This window comes from Lonchura striata, chromosome 2, assembly GCF_046129695.1.
Source record: "Lonchura striata isolate bLonStr1 chromosome 2, bLonStr1.mat, whole genome shotgun sequence".
NCBI classification, from domain to species: Eukaryota; Metazoa; Chordata; class Aves; order Passeriformes; family Estrildidae; genus Lonchura; species Lonchura striata.
In genome coordinates, this window is record NC_134604.1 from 39,612,884 (window position 1) to 39,631,761 (window position 18,878).

At 45.5% G+C, this 18,878-nt stretch overlaps 1 protein-coding gene across 1 annotated transcript in view; it reads left to right on the forward strand.

Moving 5' to 3' along the window:
• The window catches only part of AMOTL1 (angiomotin like 1), a 55,241-nt gene extending 42,520 nt beyond the window's left edge, over positions 1-12,721 (forward strand). The window contains exons 8-13 of the mRNA XM_021544968.3: positions 1,227-1,376; positions 4,794-4,984; positions 6,288-6,413; positions 7,645-7,871; positions 8,571-8,840; positions 9,764-12,721. Of these exons, the coding sequence (XP_021400643.2) occupies positions 1,227-1,376; positions 4,794-4,984; positions 6,288-6,413; positions 7,645-7,871; positions 8,571-8,840; positions 9,764-9,867 (1,068 nt within the window). The 3' untranslated portion in view covers positions 9,868-12,721. The remainder of the gene's footprint in view (positions 1-1,226; positions 1,377-4,793; positions 4,985-6,287; positions 6,414-7,644; positions 7,872-8,570; positions 8,841-9,763) is intronic.
• The last annotated feature ends 6,157 nt before the right edge of the window (positions 12,722-18,878 follow it).

Genomic DNA, 18,878 nt, shown 5'->3' on the forward strand with positions numbered 1-18,878 from the left:
GCAAAATTGTTTTTGAAGGCAGTGGTGGGTATGTGAGCATCGCCTCACCCACAAGGGCAGAGGTGTGTGAGTGTGAACTCTGGGGCCTAGAGGGCTGCTCCAAAGCCAAATTCTGACTGCTGTGATATAGATGGACCCTGCAGCATCTGGCAGGACATGGGAGAGCAGATGAGGTCTGCTGCCAAAGGGAGACCCTGGGGAAGCTCCCTAACCCTCTCTATCCATGCTGGTGTGGCTGGAGGTGACACAAACACCTTCTTACTACCAAAATAGCACTTTCAGCAAGAAGCCTCTACTGTGTGGGTCTTGCCAAGTCGTGAGCTCCTGAGGAATGCAGTTCTCCTGCTGCTGCCAGAGACCAGTGGGGTTTATAATCTCATTAATTTTCAGGGAAAGCCCAGGGAGCTGTAAGCATTACCCTAGATTGCAACAGGGCTAAGGAGGTCACTCTGCCAGTTGTTGGTGCCAGGCATTAGGGAGGTTTGTTTGGACCAAGTTATGCTTTTGTTGTGAGCAAGCCTGTATTTCACTTCACCTGTGACATGGATGGATTTAGGGTGACAAAAGAGGAATTTGTACCCCTTTCGGGGTATGCTGCTTGAGCAATCTCTGACTGTAAAACCCTGCATTGCAAAACCCTTGTGTCATGTTTAGCCCTTCAGTAATTGCATTATAGATGTAAAGAGGGCCTGGCTTTAGCTGCCAGGACATCCCATCTACTGATCACCATGGACAAGCCTGTGAGCATGACAGAGTAGGTGAAGTGCTTCTGTCTGCTGGCACTCTGCTTGTTCCACCTGTGTTGAGCAGGTGTGAAGAAAGAACCCCTCTGTCTGGGTGCAGGCAGTGTGCTGAGTGTCAGTAGTTAATAAAACCCACAGGGATTCCTCTTAACTGGGTCCATCCTGTGTATTTGCCCAAAGAGTATCCACCAACATGACAGTCTTGCTTAGAAATGGCCTGGGGGGTTCATAGTTAGCAGATCCCCAGTGGGCAGAAGATCTGGGGCAGCATTCCTTCCAAAAAGGTTAGCTGTGCCCCAGCAGTGCCAGCTGTGCACATTCCCTGCCCATCAAAGAGACACCATCCTCTCCCTAGAGAAACTCTTGGAAGCAAATGACCAAAGCCATGCTCAAGCCCAGTGTGTGCCTGCAAGTGCATAGGGGCCCCAGCGGCCCAGGGAGGGGTACAGTGCCTTCCAGACTGCTGACCCCTGTGCCCCACAGCTGCGCAGGAAGCAGGCCTATGTGGAGAAGGTGGAAAAGCTGCAGCAGGCGCTGACACAGCTGCAGGCGGCCTGCGAGAAGAGGGAGCAGATGGAGCGGCGGCTGCGCACACGCCTGGAGCGAGAGCTGGACTCACTGAGGATGCAGCAGGTGAGGACGGGGTGATATGGGCAGGACCCCAGCACGGGGCCTTTGGTCTTGATTTGAACAGATGGTCACTTGCAACCCTGCCAGGTGACATCTTGTCTTTGGATTCGGGTTGTTGGGCGTTCTTCCTAAACGGTTCCTTTGGACAGGGTTGTTGATCACTGGAAGTGTTCAAAGTAATGTTGGATGGGGCTTTGAACTTGTGAAGTTTTCCCTGCCCGTGACAGGAGGGCTGGATTTAGATGATCTTTGAAGGTCCCTTGCAACACAAATCACTCTATCCTTCTTATTCCTGATCTTCAGCAGAGGATGAGGCCATTCTGCTGTGGGGCTCTGGATGCAGTTGAGCCCTGCCTGCTGCTAGGCTGAGATGTCCTGGCTCCCTTGCCCAACAGCAGGCAGGGGAAAATATCCTTCCATGTTTCTCTCCCTAGCAATGACAGATTGTGCAAAAACCAGCTCCACACAGAAGGAGAAAAGGTGCGGTACATGTGAGATTCACCCCAAAAATTTTAGCCAATGTTTCATTGAAAAGGCCAAGTGCGATGATGTGGGATCTGGTAGGAGCAAGATCTAGGCTCATATTTGTTCTGTGCGAAGCTTGATGTATGTGGTTCACAGAAACTTCAATCCATGACAGATATGGAGCCAAGTGATGTCGTCTTCAGACAATAAATTATTTCTATATCAGTCCAGTCCAGAATGGGCTAGGAGTATAGCTTTGAATTTCTGTGTGTGTTCCCTTGTTTTTCGGCAGCCCTGTGTCCTTAGAGGGGTATTGCTATGCTTGTATTTTATGCACAGTTACTCCTTTGTTATAACACCTTCATCTGTAAGTCACAAAGTCCAGTCATCTTGAAAAGGAAAAAAAAAAAAAATGAGGAGGTTGCAGGGAGAATTTCCAGGCTACAGCCTGCACCAAATGCCAAGTACATGGGCATTGGCCCTGGAGGAGAGTGAGCAGATATGCTAAATGTATCAAACTACAGCTTGGGGAAAAAACAGCAACACAGGCAAAGCATGATGCTCTTGGAATTCTTGAAGCACTCACTCGTATCTGTCATCACACGCATCTGCTACTATAACCTTTCCTTATTTATAAGCCATTAGTGGACACCAAAGCAGCTGTTACACAGAGCTTGTGCTGCCAGAAAGCAGAGGGGCTGATCCTGCTGGCAGGATGCCATTGGGAAATAGCTCTACGGTCAGGGTCAGTGTCAGGGGTTTGCAGAGTCATGAGGCAGCCAGACCTGAGAGCATCCCCTTCCTTCTGGCAGCCCCAGGGCAGGGCAGGTCCTCCAGCACTCCTCCCAAGGTATCACTCTGCTGCTGCTGCTCCCTGCAGACCCTTCCCATTAATTTCTACTCTTTCTTGCTGCCATAAAAGTATTTTAAGTCTTTCTTGCCCAGTCCACCACGGGCTTGGTGTTCAGGTCTTCTCAGTTCCCCCTTAGCCAGCTCTCTTCCAGTTTAACAAAGGAATTAAATAGCATATAACATGCTAATGCCATTTGAGAAAAGAACATCAGAGAAAAATACAGTTAAAATTCAAGTGAAGGTAAAACTAGAACTGAGGCTGGGTACAGAGACAAATTGATATATTAAGTAACAGGGATGGACAACTGCAGAAATTCTTGTCTTGTGAGTTCAGGCTATGTGCGTTCATTTGGGCAGAAAATTCTTCTGTAATTTACAGATTGTTTAATTTAATTTTTTTTTGGTACCATAATTAGCAATTGGTTGTTGGGTTGACATAATTTTCAAATGCCTGCACCCATTCCATCTAGTCAGTTTTAAGAGGAAAGGTACTATTAACTTCTTGTCTCACCTATAAGCTTTGGGAGACAGCTTCAGGGTATATTTACTATTTTTATCTATACTGTTTGTTTATGAGCCACAGTGTTGCAGAGAATCACTTTACATCAAAATACCCCAGCTTTTCACTTCAGAGCTGTCTTCTCTGAGTAATCAAAGTTATAGCTACTGAAACATTTTCTTATTGCAGAGAAAAAAAGGTGATTTTCTTTTCTCATTTTTACCAGAGTGAGTAGAAGGGACCCAGCACACAAAGAGACAGTGAGCCAGAATCTCTTCTGTCCCTGGCTTGCTGGTAGCTAAGTCCAAATGGCAAATCTCCCTTATCAATGGCACACAAATTGGGCCCAATAAATAAACCCTTTCAGTCAGCACTGCAGGCTCAGTGTGCAGGGCTGGCAGATGTTTTGACTCAGAAAATGACAAGCTCCTGTGATGTCCCAAGATACCATTTGTAGACAGGACAATACTTCCAAAATACTACCTTCCTGACAGAGGTTTGACAGTATTTTTGCAGGAGCAGAGTCACAGCTTGTGTTCCCAAGGGGTGCTCCATACTGCATTTCCAGAAAGCATCTTCCAAACATGTTGTTACTGTACCAGAGGCAAAGGCCTCTAAAAAGGGTATCTAGAGATACCCTTTCCTGGTATCTCTAGTTTCAGTGGCATAGCTTTGTCAGTGGAACTTCAAGGTGCAGCATGAATGAGAAGCCAGTGTTCCTGAGATGTGGTTTCCTCTTCAGCACAATACTGTTCACCATAGAGTGTAACAAACCTCCTGCATTTTTTATTTAAAAACAAATTTATTTCTACTGAGTTCTCCCAGAGCTTCATGCTTCTCCCCTCAGTGTGGCCTCATCCCTCTGCTGAGCCAAGGACTGGATCTCCCTCTGCCTCCGCTCCCTATCAGCAGTGAGAGGAGCACAGGGTAGCTACCCATGCTGCTTAGGTAACTTAATTAAGTGCTCTAACTGTGTGGAATAAATCCTGCCTGGACAAGCACTTTTCTTGCAGCATAGATGGAAAGAGTTATGCACCCATTGCTGTTTGTCAGCGTCCCATGGGAGCCACTCCACAGGTGTTTGGGAATCTTCTGCCCCTCTAGTTAGAAAGTTAGCTGTTACACCACAGAAGGCATCCCCTGAGGGCACAAAAGAACTAATATGCCAGAAGGGACAAGGTTAAATGCATGGCTGGGATATTTTCCCAGCTGCTGCTTTAAACAGGGTACATGCAGCTAGGTCACATGCTTCTTTTTTTTTCAGCTTTAATATATAAATGCTGTGGTAATAACTGTGTGTCCATACTTAGCACTGTCCAGCTATGGGCATGAAGTCCCAGCTAGAAGAATATGTTTTAAAGTTTCATCGCTTCTTTTCCTACCAACTTTTTTTCCTACTTTTTCCCTTGGCTTGGGGTGCTAGGGTTGCACATATGGTCAACTTGCCTGTTCTCTTGCAAGCTAAGGGGTTTAGCCTGGGATTTACACCTGCCCCTGTCAGAAGACATGGGGATGTCTTTGTATGTGCCAGAAAACTGAGGAAAAAAGGGTCAGCATGCCATACTCAGCCGGGCATGAATATCTGTCACTGTTTCCACTGGCAGAGGCAGGGCAGCTACCAGACAAGCAGCCTTCCAGAACATAATGCCCCAGCCCTCATGGAGCTGGTGAGGGAGAAGGAGGAGAGGATCCTGGCCTTAGAAGCTGACATGACCAAGTGGGAGCAGAAGTATCTGGAGGAGAGTACAATCCGGCACTTTGCCATGAATGCTGCAGCCACAGCTGCAACAGAGAGGTAAGATGACCTTGCTGCAAGCAGGCAGCTCTGTTCACCATGGACACATGGCAGAATAATAAAAGAGTGGGTGTTCTCTTAAGGCTGGATGCTGCTTGCCTTGCCCTACTGAGTCACACTGCCAGGGTTAATGCACTTCTCCTGGGTGTCATACCAGTGAAACAGAATAGTTGCTTGAGATAGGACTTACCTTCTGACCGGGTCCAAAAGTTTTATCACATCTAGGGATCAGATTGAAGCAATGGCCTCTGCCAGTCTCAAGGTGCCAAATTACATAGCACAGGTAAGGCAGCTCCTCCCCCATGGTGGAGTGAGCAGGGACGTGGTATATGGCTGTACGCATCCCCTTGCCTGCAACAAGGTTGTTTAACCTAGTTTTAAAAACCTGTAATAAGGGAAATTTTGTTGCCTAAATAACCCTTTGTCACCATTTCATTAATGTTCAGACTAAAATGTTTTTCCTGATGTTAAGCTAAACTTCTTCACTGCAAATAACCTCCACTGATTCTTGTCCTTCCCAGGCATACAGGATGAACAACTGACCACTGCTGATGTTTAAATAGCCTTGTAAATATTGGGAGACAGATACTCCCTGTTGTATTTTCTCTAGTCTGAACTAGCTTCCTCCCCTCAGCCATTCCTGACATGCCCTGGTATAAACCCTTTCTCATTCACATTGCATATGTCTGGACTATCTGTCTCCAGTTCGTCTGTGTCAAAACGCGATGGCCGAAAGCACAAAAGGCAGTGACATCTCCCAGTGATCAGGAGGATGAGATAGTTAACTTCTCACCCCAGTTTCTTAGGATTCAAATCCCCAGGAAACATCCTTAAGTGAATTTTCCCTTTGAAATGTGTTTAGATGTGTGACTCAGGATGGGCTTTCCTTTTACACTCCAGTCTAAGCAGCAATTACTGTGCTGTTTTTCAACTTCCAAAGTGTAGAGCTTTGTTACTTGTTCATGATGTAGTCTTGTTGACTTGGGATCTGGTGCGTGGGTCCCTCTGATGTCTGACCCTATCCTGGGTGGCTGTTATCCCTGTGTGGGTCACCGATGATTCCAGCATGCTCTCTGTTCCTTTAACCCAGTTAAATTAATGGCATTAATGACCCAAGCCAAGCCAAGAGTAGCCTGCAACAGGATGCCCTGTTGCCAAGTAGTCATCTGCTTGACGGACAACCATCGCTGGCTTGTTCTTTGAACGTGGGTTTGGGGTTTTCTTTGCAAGTTTCAGCCTCACTTGCAAAAGCCACCTTCACAGTCTCAGGAGCCTGACTCACCATGGTGAACCTCTTTGCCAGGGATGCCTCAGCCCCGAGCCACTCGCACAATGGCAGCTACGGCGAGACGACGCTGGAGGTGCGGGGCTGGCAGGAGGAGGAGGAGATCATGCAAGCCAACCGCCGCTGCCAGGACATGGAATACACGTAAGGGATATGCCTTGCCATTCCTGCTTGTTGTGGTGTTGGGGCTGGGTTCAGATCAACCAGGATGCTCTGTTCCTTCCTACGTGCCTGGAAAGGATGGGCTTGGGCTTAGTTTTGCTCTTCAGCATTCAAACAGGGATTAAAGAGTTGTCATTAGGTAACTTCCTCCCTACCTTCCTGTCAGGCCTTATGCGGCAAACTCATCATTTTTACCAAGCAGAGGCTGTTCCACTATTAAAAGTAGTCTGGCATGCAAAGACACAAATTTTCAGGCACTTTTATAAAAAAGGTATGTTTGCTTGCAGAAAATACCAATGATTGTTTTTATAGGTTTGGGTTTTGTTTTTCACATACAGATGTAAGCTAATCCTGCTTCCAAGGAAGTAGTGGAGTTTTGCCATTGCCTTCATAAATATAATTAGCATATTGTGTTTAAATTGCTAATTAAACATGTGATGATGAAAACAAATGCTTTCACTGCTTCACAAAATACACCTGCATTGTATTATATATTGTACAGCACAATCGGGCTAGTCATTTGACTGTGAAAGTGTACAAGTTTTTGAAAAATACAGTTTTGTAGTTGTTTAGTATGATTTGGTGTTAATCATTCCCGGAGAAGAGTTCAGATAATCCCATTCTTTTTAGTGATTTGAGAGTCTTCAGGGTTTGTATGAGAGAAGTAACAAGCTTTGCTCAGCTTTGAACACAATGTGCTGATTGTTTTTGCAGCAGTGAGGGAGAAGGAAGAGCCCAGACCACCTCTTAGAGAAACCAAAAGGAACTCACTTCAGCAGATCTTTATTCCAGCTGACAACAGACCTGAATCCTGGGGTTAACTCAGTCTGCCAAAGCATAGTTTCCAGATTTGGCCCCAGTGTATTACAGGGTTTAAAATTGTCTATGCGTTTGTATTGTAAAGGTAGAATTGTGCAGCCTGGTCAGGATGCTGCCCACTGCTCCTGCTGGGTTAGTGAAGCCATAGCATAGGTGAGTGCAGTTAACCTTGCAGAAAAGTTTTGGCTGAATAGCTAGAAATGCTGTCTGTTTTGAAGTGCATGGTTATCCTTGGAGGAACTGCTGGGAGCTCTCTTGCCTGAGTATACAAAACTAGAGAGGACAGAGCAATAGGGCATCTGCCTGGGGACCTCCCTGCTGCCTCCAGGTGTGGAGATCTGCCCATATGAATGTTTCTTCCATTCCTGTAAGCAGAGCATTCATGTTTTGGCAGAATAAAGAATCTCCATGCCAAAATAATTGAGAAGGATGCTATGATCAAGGTCCTTCAGCAGCGGTCACGAAAGGACCCTGGCAAAGCTGACAGCGCCAGCCTGCGTCCGGCTCGGTCCGTGCCCTCCATCGCCGCTGCTGCAGGCGCGCATTCGCGCCAGACCTCGCTCACCAGCAACCAGATAGCTGAGGAGAGAAAGGAAGAAAAGCTCTGGAAGGGAAGCATAGGTGAGTTCAGCTTTTGCTTAAGCTTTGGTTCATCCATCACTTCATGCCAATCCTTCTGCTTGAGCTTAGGTGAAGTGCCTTGGCACACATTGCCCTGACAGCTCATTTCCAGAGCACTTTCTGTGGGCAGAATGTGTGTCCTTGTGCTTAAGTCAAAAACCGGTTATTCTTTAATTTTGCATTGTATCTTAAGTACATTTTTAATAATATTAAATCATTTTGCACTGATTATAGAAAGCCATACTTGAGGGAAGACCTCCTAGATACAAGCACATAATGTTTGCAACTTTGTGGGAGTGAATAACAAATTTGGGCTAGAAATAAAGCCTGAATAAAGTTAATCAAGAGGCTGAGGATCCCTTTGGATAGGGTAGCATGATGTGATGTGGCAGATCAATGGGAAAATCAGTGCAGGACTGTTGTTTGGGGCCACATAGGAATGGGGTGTGGAGGTGTGCAAGGCTGTGTCGGGAGTGTCACTGGGATGTGTGTGCAGAAGGGGAGACAGGGAAGGGAAGCTGCTTTCCAAAAGCTGTTTTGTAGGAAAGTACCATGTGGATGCCAGGAAAAGCAGCATCAAGGGGAAGAGCTAAGCCAAACTAAATGACGGGAGCCATTCCCAGCATCTTGCTCTGGGGTGGGACAAGGGACAGCACATGCATTTGAGCCAGGATGTGACTGACCTGTATGTGTTTTTAGGGCTACTCTTGGGAAAGGAGCACCATGACCACCCATCAGGCCACTCTCTGCCTCCGCCCCTGCCCTCCTTGTCTTGCATGCCCATCCCAGTGCCGGCAGCCTCCCACGCAAAGACGGGCAGCAAAGACAGCAGCACCCAGACGGACAAAACCGCTGAGCTCTTCTGGCCCGCCACCGCCTCCTTCCCTGGCCGGGGACGCCTGGGTGGCACCCCATCACACAGCCCAGCCCCACGGCCCCTGGGGACACGAGTGGCCAGTGAGAAACTGGGTGAGCTCTGCCAGATCTGTCAGTGCAACATGTCAGCACCCCCGGGGCTATCAGCAATCCCCAGAGACACATCAGTATTAATGGGGGCATAGTGTGGGTATTGGTGCTGCCAGTTTGTAAGGTATGGTGGAGGTATCTTCAGGGAAACTAAAATTGTGGAGAGAGGACTTTCTAGGGCTGCCCAGAGTGCTTTGCAGAGCTTTGTGCTCGGCAGCTTCTGTAAAGCTCCATTTGTCTGTGGCAGGCAGAATTTGGAATTATTTATGCTGCTAGATACAAAATTGTAGAGTTTCACACCTTGAAAACACTCCATACCTGCATGCAAACTTTTCTCTTTTTTTTCAACTGAAACCATGGTTAGTTAAAAGACCATTTTCTCCCTAGTTTTTAAAGGAAAGCTGGGGGGAATTGTAAGGAGAAAATGGAGATCTTTTCTTTAGTGGGGATGAAGAAGTACAATTTTAGTTATTTTTGAAAGGTGGAAACTGCTGGTTTGCAGCCCAAGCAAAGGAGACATTTATTTTATGCACATTATTTTGGAAAAGCCCGTTTCTTACACATCTTCTCTCAAAAGCAAATTTTCTCTCTAAAAACATGCTATGTATCATTAACAGGGCTGACTATGACAGAACTAGATGGTCTTTAGCATCCCTTCCAACCCAGACCATTCTATGGTTTTAGCTAAAGAGGTTCTTTGGTGTGTATCTCTTAAATATCATCTCAGGGCCTGTGCACACCGACACACCTGCTGTCATTGTGCAGGGAATTCAGCATCACACATTCTTAGTGTCCCAAACAAATATGGCTTTCAGTATGTAAGGTGTAAGGGTAATACATGCCCCAGCTTCAAGGAACGGGTTGATATTTGCTTTGAACAACTTGAATTTGGACTAAAGACCAACTTTCCCTTCTTTCAATTGCAGAGAACTCCAGCCACGGGAAGCTGCCTGACAGCAAAGGCAGAGTGAGCAGCCTGCTCCACAAGCCTGAGTTTCCAGATACAGACATGATGGAGGTCCTCATCTGAGCAGAGGACAGCATTTCTGGGGTTTTGTGTGTGTACAGCCAGGCCCAAGATGGTCTTTGGTGTGCCAACCTTGAAAACTAACCCTGAGAATCTGAAAAAAGACAAAGTTTATTCCCAAATTGAAGCTAGAGTCTGATATGTTGAGACTTTTCACCAGGCGAGAAGTCAAGAGCACTGAAGAGAAGTGATGAAATGAACGTCTGACATTTTCTGAACAGAAAGGATCGTTGAAAATGGAAAGTGGTGTGAGAAGGGCAGTGTTGAGGAAAAAGGAAACTATATTTTCTGGCATCAAGAGAAAGTATTGAAGTTACAGACTGGTTGCATGCTGCTGCTCTGTTTTCCTGCCTCTGCAACCAGGACAGGGAGTGAAAACCTGTCTCTTTGGAGGTCAGAGAGAGTTTCTGAATAATCCAGGAAAAACTTGCATCTTCCTTAGTATCAATGGATTTCTCAAAAGTTTCAGTCTCACAAATTTCACTTCTTAATTTTTGTGAATAATTGGTCTGTAGATGTACACGGCAGGTTCTTGTAAGTATTTGTTTGAAGTGGCATTGGTGTGGCTTTCCTGGGCAGGCAGGTCAGGTGCCTCTTTCCTGGCTGGACAAATGTTTCTCTTGGAGCTGAATTTGCAGTACAAATATTGCTGTCTTGCAACCTCAGCGCTCACTGAGACTTCTTTTTTTGATAGGAGCAGTTGTTGGCTGGAATTCTCCTGGTGCATAAATGTAGAAGGGGTTGGGGGGATCCTATTGAAGCAAACCCTGTTGTAACCATAGGAAAGTTTCAGGAGGGAAAGTTGGCGGAGGACTCCAGCAGCTCCCTAAAGGGCTGTGTGTTATAGAGTTCCTTCAGAGGGGAGTTGCATGGGTTTGTTTTTGGAGGAGTTAAGCTGAGTTTGCATGTGAGACCAGAAGATACCTTTCTGGGCACTGGTTCATCATATTGGAAGAATCAGTGTATCTGTGGTAAGAACAAGATTTTTCCTTACTTTCAATTCTTATAGCCAAATCCTAGCTTCTTTGAGCATACAAACCTGCTGTTAAAGCTGATGTGAGACTAGACATTAAGGAGTGCAGGAGCAGGCAGGGAAGGGTTTAACTGCAAAGCAGTACGTGAGCATCATGTGTTTTCTGTGCTGAGCTGCGGTTTCTTTTCACCTTATTTTACCCAGGGTGGAACATTTCTTATTTTCAGCTTTGTCCCTGAATTCAGTAAGAGGCAGCCAGCTCACCCACTGTGTTACTCATGGCTTTGTGCACTGCACATGCCGATGGGGAAATTTTCCTCTGTGAGGCATTTCTGTATTGGCTTTGCAGTTCCTGAGCCTTGTGGTGCACTTTGAGGAGAGCTTGGCTTTGGGAAAAAGAGCAATGGGATCTAATGTGAAGCTTCCCAGAATGGAAAAGTGATGTGTGCTAGAAGTAATCGTGCACTCAGGGCTGGCTCAAGGTCACCTCTTCCCGTAGGTGACAAATCAGAGCCCTTGACTGTTGAGGACACCAGGCATTTTAAACTCTGCTTTCACCAAAAACTGAAGTCCTTGTGAACTCAAAGCCTTCACAGGCCAGAGCCTTATGCTCAGTATTGCCTGGCTGATACCTTTTAATTTTAAAAAGAACAAAATTGCTATGTTAAAGCTATGCACTTATTTTTGTGTGTACCTAGAATTAGATGTATGTTGTTGTCACCCTCTTTCTGAGTTCTGCACTTGTTAAACAAAGTAGTGGTAGATAGGTTGCGCAGGAAGCAAATTGTGTGTTTCAAGTATTAGCAGCTTTGCATTGTGAAACCAAAGGTGTAAAACCCTTGGAAGATGTTATGCAGCTTAATATATGCATTGTAATATAATTTTTTCCTCTAAAGTTAATTTAAATGTTGTAGTTGTTTGCATAAAAGCCGGGACCGCATGTGACATCACCACTGACCCACTTTTGTGGCCCTTCCTCAAGCATCTGTGGTAGGAGTGGGGCAGGAGAAAAACAAATCAAGGGAATACAAGTAAAATGTTGGTGAATTTTTAATTGCATCACTTTTTATCCAAGAAATAAGGATACCCAGGTGCTTAAAAGTTCCTAAGCATTTTGTTACCAGCTGTAATATTTATTTTGCTGAAACTTCAGTAAGTTGTGTGCAGGCAGACAGTGAGGCATCCAGGAGAAACAGTGCTGGATCAGCATGGATCAGCTCTTAGTTATGTTTGGTAGTGGTTCAGCTTGATTTCTCCAAGTCAGCTCGAGTGCAGCACTCCTCCTTGAGGAGACCCCAGTCTCTCCAGTTTCTGCTATCCAAAGCTGGCTTTACACTTGATGCTGCCCCAAATTCATGGTCACATAAGAAACTGTTAGAGACGGTGTGTAGACAACTTTCATTTGGGCAACAGCTCAAATAAACCAAATTCTCATCAATTGTGTTGAACTCAAGAGATGTTGGTTTTCCTGGAGGGAAGGTCTGGAGGAGTTGTGTGCCTCCCTCCAGCCCAAGCACTAGCAGGACTTGGATGGGGTACTACTGCCATATGTCAGCCCCGCTGAGCAGAGCAGCCCAGCTCCATTTGTGCTGGCTTTCCCAGCTCTTTGAACTGTTCTGTGTTTTTGGGAAACTGTGTTGTAGCCATTCCAGGTGATGTCAGTGATAACTAGTTGTAAAATACTGTCATTTTTTATTGTTGTTGGTTGTATAGAGAAGTTTGTGTACAGTGTTTTACAGCTGGAGAGTTATTTGTACATAGGGGGGGAAATGAAGGATGTGTCACCCCCAGCAAATGTTGATATTGTTGGTCAGCCAAAGATTTCTTATTCTTTGCTGTTTAAATTTGTGCCTTACTATTGTAGATAATAAATGTATAAACATGTTTATTTTCTCACTTTTCCAGTGTGAATACATTCAGTCCTCTGGAAGAAAGGACTTTAAAAAAAGTGTTTAGGCTTTGCAAACAATGTGTTAAGACTATGAGGGGATACCTCAGGGACTTTTAAGGTTGCATCCTCTCCATTTTTCAGAGGTGTTAATGAAGGGCCCCACAGCAGGTGACACCAGTGGGCATGAAATCTGTGGGTCTTCAAGGCAGAGGATCAAACTGGGAGCTTGCCCAAGCAAGAAGAGCAAGATTTTAGGGATGTTAAAGAAGAGATGGTTTTAGTGAGATTGTCTTCACTGTAAGGAAATGAAAGGGGAAACTTAATGAGATACTTTGGTGATGATACGAATATTTTTTAGCCCTATGTTCCTGCTAAGCATAGAACTCCCACTATTTTTTTTCTTGAGGGTCTGGGTCTTCTTTATTTGACAGACCTTGGATTAGTGTGAGTGAGGTACCTAAATATCTTTTATATCTAGATGTTCCTGAATTATATACTGTGCTCAGTAAGGAATAAAGATCAGATCCCATTTCATGCTGTAGTGCTGGCAAGGGGAATACTCCAGCCTGGTGGAAATACTGTTCCTATGTTTGTTTATGCAACTGAAATAAATGGGGGGAAGGGAGCAAAAGTGAGCCAAGTGTCTGGCTCTGAGTTCAGGAGGTTTGCTCAGCGGGCTCTCACATGCTTTTAAAAGTGTCTGTTAAAAAATTCCTGAATCAGGTCCCAGGGAGCTGCAGGCATGAAAGGTATGAATGCCACTAAGGGCCTCTCTTTCCTACAAATTCTCTTCCTGTCCCAATCTTCTCTCCCCAGATCCTTACACACATTATAAAAAAAACCAACCTGTCCTGAGCAGGAGTGTGTCAGCAAAGATCCAGGGAGGTTGCAGAAGCTTGAGGAGAAGTTTGCTTGACCCAGATCCCAGCACCGTGTGTTCCACGTGCAAGCAGAGGTCAGCCTGACCCATTTATCACTCCATCTTTGAGATATGGCAGCTGGCAGTATTTTTTGTGCCAAGAATGAAAGTTTGGTGATTGCTGAGATTGTGGCTATTCTGCTTCCTTCAGTTCAAGATTTGTCAGTAAAATTTGGCATGTATCTTGTTTTTCAAGGCCATGGAAGAAAAGGAAACTAACAGAAGCCAAACCAATATTAGGATGGGAAAAGCCTCATGGCCAGCTGTGTTGAGATATAACAAGGAGGGGGCTTATTCCTCTTTTGGGTTGTGTCTTCACCACAGATACTCCAGCCAAAAACCAGAATGTCACTGTAACACTGTCTGCAGGTTAAATATATTTTGCATAATAATGTCAGGAATAAACATGCAAAGAAGTAAACTTCGGGAGTCAGTTTGCTTAAACATTGAAGTCCATTATTCCAAAAGTAAGTAACAGGCCTGCATTATGTAAAGAAAGCTCAGAAGAGCTAAAAATATTAGCAAGATTGCCATTTAGAAGCATTCAAAAATCTAGTCCAATCCAAAATGACAAGACCTTTTCAGGATTAACTTGGATTCAGTGCACTGTGCAGATGTATCATCTCTTCTGCACTTGTTTGTTACCGTGTTCAGGGCTTTCTCCTCCCAGAATTTGAGACGGGCAAACATACAAACAGCAATGAGGTGCATTCTTGGGGAAAAGCTGTGATTTCAGACATCTTTAAATACCCTCTAGGTCTGGACTTAAGGTACACTGGCAGTGAAACGTGAAAAGTTCAGATTTCACCCCCTGGCAGGAAGGATGCTGCCAGGATCCTGCTTGTCATCAGGATCCCCAGTCTGGGTCTGGATGCAATCCAAGAAACCAGGCTGGTCTTGAGCACCCCACTTGTTCCTCGACCACTCTGGGTCAGGTAAGTCAGCCTGAAAGTAGTAACCCCCTCTCTGCAAACCAAAGCAAGTGGGGAAAACAGGGCACAGTGTCCACAGTGCAGCCCCACCTGAGAGAGGGGTGAAAACATGAGCAGCTGTCATCGTGCTGCTGTGATTAATGTTCATCCAGACCTTAAGCTGCAGCTCCAAAGCCTTGTAAAACCAAACACGGGTGCCCAGCATTCCTGTGCTATAAAAGGCCCAGGAATTCATTGACTCGAGGTATGAAGACCATGAGCTATTTTCTTTCATACTGACCACTTCAGCTTTAGATGAACAAAATATCAGTGTGCATATTTTCCAGAGTAACCTTGCATGGCCCTGCTGCAATCCAGAACTCAGTCCTGTGCAAGTGCTCTCCAGTCTGACACAAAGCAGGGCAGCAACTAAGAGATGAGACCCAGGTCTGTGTTGGCCCCCCATCCTGTGAGAGGCTGAAGACCTGCAGCAAAATTTAGTGCTGAAAGGGGACTTTTTTCCCTGGTACCACATGATGAGGCAGCAGTGGAGCTTTTGGCAAGCTAAAAGTTGGAGGGTAGCAGTGCTACCACCTTCCGGGAAGTCATGCTCACATACTACCTGATCTGACCATTGTGGTGGCTTCTCCAGCTGCTTGGTGGACTCTGACTCCTTGTTCATGGCTCCCCTGGTGCCTGGGTGCCCTGGGTGCACCCTCAGTCTCCTGCAGAAGCAGGGTGAACAGCCAGTGACCCTCCAGGCATGTGAAGCTTCCTCCAGGACAGCTGGGCTCAGAATGAGAAGAGGGGACTGTGATGGCAGCTGACATTGCTCTTCTGGTCCCTGGTTTGGGCCTTGATCAGCCCAGGTAGGAAAAATCCTGCTAGGAGGAAACTCCAAGAGGGAGAAAAGCGTTGTAAGGTGTGAGGAGATGGAGGTCCTCTTGCTTGGCCAGTTACTTGGACCCTTTCTGGTAGGCTTGCTATTAAAACTGCAATGCAATTTGGTGTGCAAAAAAATTGCTGCTTGGTGTAAATCCCATCTGAATTCATAGAAGGAACCTTAAAGACCTACATGTAGTTCCAACACGCCTGCCCTGGGCAGTGGCACCTTCTGTGAGACCAAGTTGCTCAAAGCCCCATCCAACCTGGCTTTGAAGGTTTCCAGGAATAAGGAAACAACTTCTCTGGGCAGCCTATGCCACTATCTCACCACCCGCACAGTGCAGAATTTGTATTCTAAACTAAACTTTTCTTCTTTAAGAAAAGAACCTAAACTTTTCTTCTTTAAAGCTGTTACCCCTTGTCCCATCACTACATGCCCTTGTAAAAACTCCCTCTCTGGCTTTCTTGTAGCATCCCTCCTGTAGCTCTGCCTTTCATCCTCTCAGTGCATATCCTACCCTGCTCTGCTGCATCCTCTCACCCTGCTGCCTTCAACATCTTCCAGCTCAACCCTGCCAGAAACAGGCAGTCAGGTTCTCATGTGCCAGCCATTTTACTGTTCAGTTTTAAGACAGAACAGCTTAAGAGGTATGAGCTACCCTCATCTAGGTGCTTGTACAGTGCCTTGTGTGGTAGCCCCAAATCATACTCTCTAGCTGTAAATAAGGGTATTTGTTGACCATTATTATTATCTGCATGCCAGCTCTCACATTTCTCAAGCCTAAATCTGGTGCACAGGTCAGAGCCCTCTCAGTTAAGGTGTTAAATAATGCCTCATCCCCACCAAAGGGCTTTTTTTGGATGGCTAAGCCTTTCTTTTCAGATGCCATGAGTGCCTTATCATGTTACCCAGATGGCTCTGTGTGTTGGCTCTTCTGCCTGCAGGGCTCTGAAGCCTCACCCGACCCCGAACACGACTGCACCACCAGCCCACATCATCCCTGTCCCCATCCACCAGAGCAGGTCCCCCGGGCCATTCTCCAGCAGCCATGGGCCAGCTCCCGGCACAGCCAGCTGGCACACGGCGGCTGGGCAGGAACCACTCCCTCTGCTGGCTCATCCTGCCTGCTCTTCCCTGGCCCTTCAACTGGGAAGGCTCTGCGATGGGGGTTTTGGTCTGAAGGGCAAGTCCAGCATGTGATGATGGTGCTAATACCTGTAGTATTATAGCTACAGTAGTTATAGCCCTAATGACAGCTTATTGCTGCTGCTGAGAGCCACATCACCATGGCTGGATTCAAAAAGTGTACAGTGAGTAATCTGGGTACCCTGCTGTGACAAAAACCCTTCATTTCATGAAAGTAAACAAAATCTTGAGATTTCAATGAAAATTATTTCACGATTTTAGCTTCATTTTGATGCACTTCCTTTCTTTCCAATTCTATTTCATTGTTTTCACCTAATTCCTTCATGAAAATTCTTTATTTCTTGAAATTATTTAATTGAAATCTTAAGATTTCATTTCATGAAATAAATGAAATGAGAAATCAAGAAATGAAATGATAACAAAGGAAATAAAGTACCACAAAATGAAATTGAAAAAAAAATATATTTTGGCCTACTGAATGCTGGATGAAAAAACCCAAAAGGACCAAGCCCTGGACTCACTCCCCCATTTCCAGAAGCTGGTTTTGCTGTAGACACAATGCTTTTCCCACTGCATCCTTCATGCTCCCACTCCATTGTTCCTATAATTCCTCTGCTTCTGCTGCATCAGCCAAGAAAACTTGTGGGGAATTTTCAGCTTCCTAGCAGATCTCTTAGGAAGAGCAGCTTCTGGGTTTGTCCATAACAATGCCATTCAGCATCAAAACACCCCTCCTATGCCCAGGTGCCACCTTGGGTTTAGAGCTGACTTCTCTGACACTCAATTATTCATTGTCCCTGCAGCTGCCAGGGGCGGCTCATCTTACCACACTCCCTGCACTTGGCAGGAAAAGCCATAGATGACTCTTAGGATTTCCAGGATATTAAAAAACCTCTTTGGTTTATTGTTATTTTCACTCTAGAAATTGTATTTCACTAAAAAAAAAAAAAAAAAAAAAAAAAAAAAAAAAAAAAAATCTCGGTCTTGCTCTCCCATTTACAACAGCAAGGACCAAGACTAACTCCACCATGGCCAGCAGTAAAACACTGGGATAAAATCAGAGCCATAAAACCAGTTATAGGATTGACATCTCAGAGCCCTGTTTTTTTGAGCATTCTAGGACAGAAATTAGAGCTTTAAAATCATCCAGCTCCCTTTCAGATGGCTCTTTACTGACCACAATCTCAGACATTGCTCAGCATTTTCCTGCAGACACTGAGTCCTTTGGAGGGCCCCTTGACAGGCTCTTGAACTGGCTGTCAAAAGAGCAACTATCTGTGCTGAGTCTGAAACTCATTTTTTGGGGCAGCTGAAACAAGTGCTGCTGAGCCATGGAGAGCACACAAACGAGTCCACCTGGTCACAGTTAGTGAGTTATCACCTCTTTGTCTAAACCACATTGCAGGAGTGGGAAGAGCTCCTTTCTGTCCATGTTACTCTGCTCACCTTTCCTGTTCATCCATCATACTCCTTCTGATCTATTCTCTATAAATCTCAGTATCTATTCCCTTTACTTAATTTCACCATTTTATTGCCTTTTTTCTGCATCTGCCAGTTCTGCACTGTTTCCCTCCAGTTGAGTGCAGTCCAAACACTCTCCAGGTCTTCTGTAAAATCCCTCCTCACATTCCCTTATACCAAGGACACTTTGCCTCCATCTCTCCATTTTCTTGCAACACGCTCACTCCAGTTCTCAGATTTTATACTCTTGGCAAGGAGTAATTATTGGGGGGAAAAAAGGGGTGAAATTAAATAACAAACCCACTCCAAACCAACAACTGCTGAAGAGGAGCCAGCATGGCTACAACAGTAGGGAACAGAAAAGCATTATCCATACATGCTCCCATTTGCAATCAGCAATTGCTAGTAGCTTTCTATTAAAAGGAAGAATAAAATTAAAAATGTTTCTGATACATATCACTGCTAATTGATGAAAAATACTGACTTTGGAAATGTGGAATTTTAATGAAATTTCATGCCAAAGGCATTCTCACTCTGGATCCAGACATGCTCTCATGCTTTGCAGCTACAGCTGAGCTAAGAGACATCTCAGCAGCCAAAGGAATGTCCCAAGCTCCATCCTCCTGCAAGAGTCTGACCTGGAAAGTGTGAACTTACCCAAGTGACCACTTCTCCTGCTGTCCCCTGCCGTGAGCAACATTAACTCAGAGCTTCTGCATCTCTCTTGTGACCACCTTATGCTCTAAGGTGGTCCTTGTCTTGCTCCAAGTGGTTCAGCACCACAGGGGTGAAGGTACACCCACTTCCATCAGGAACAGAGCTGGGAT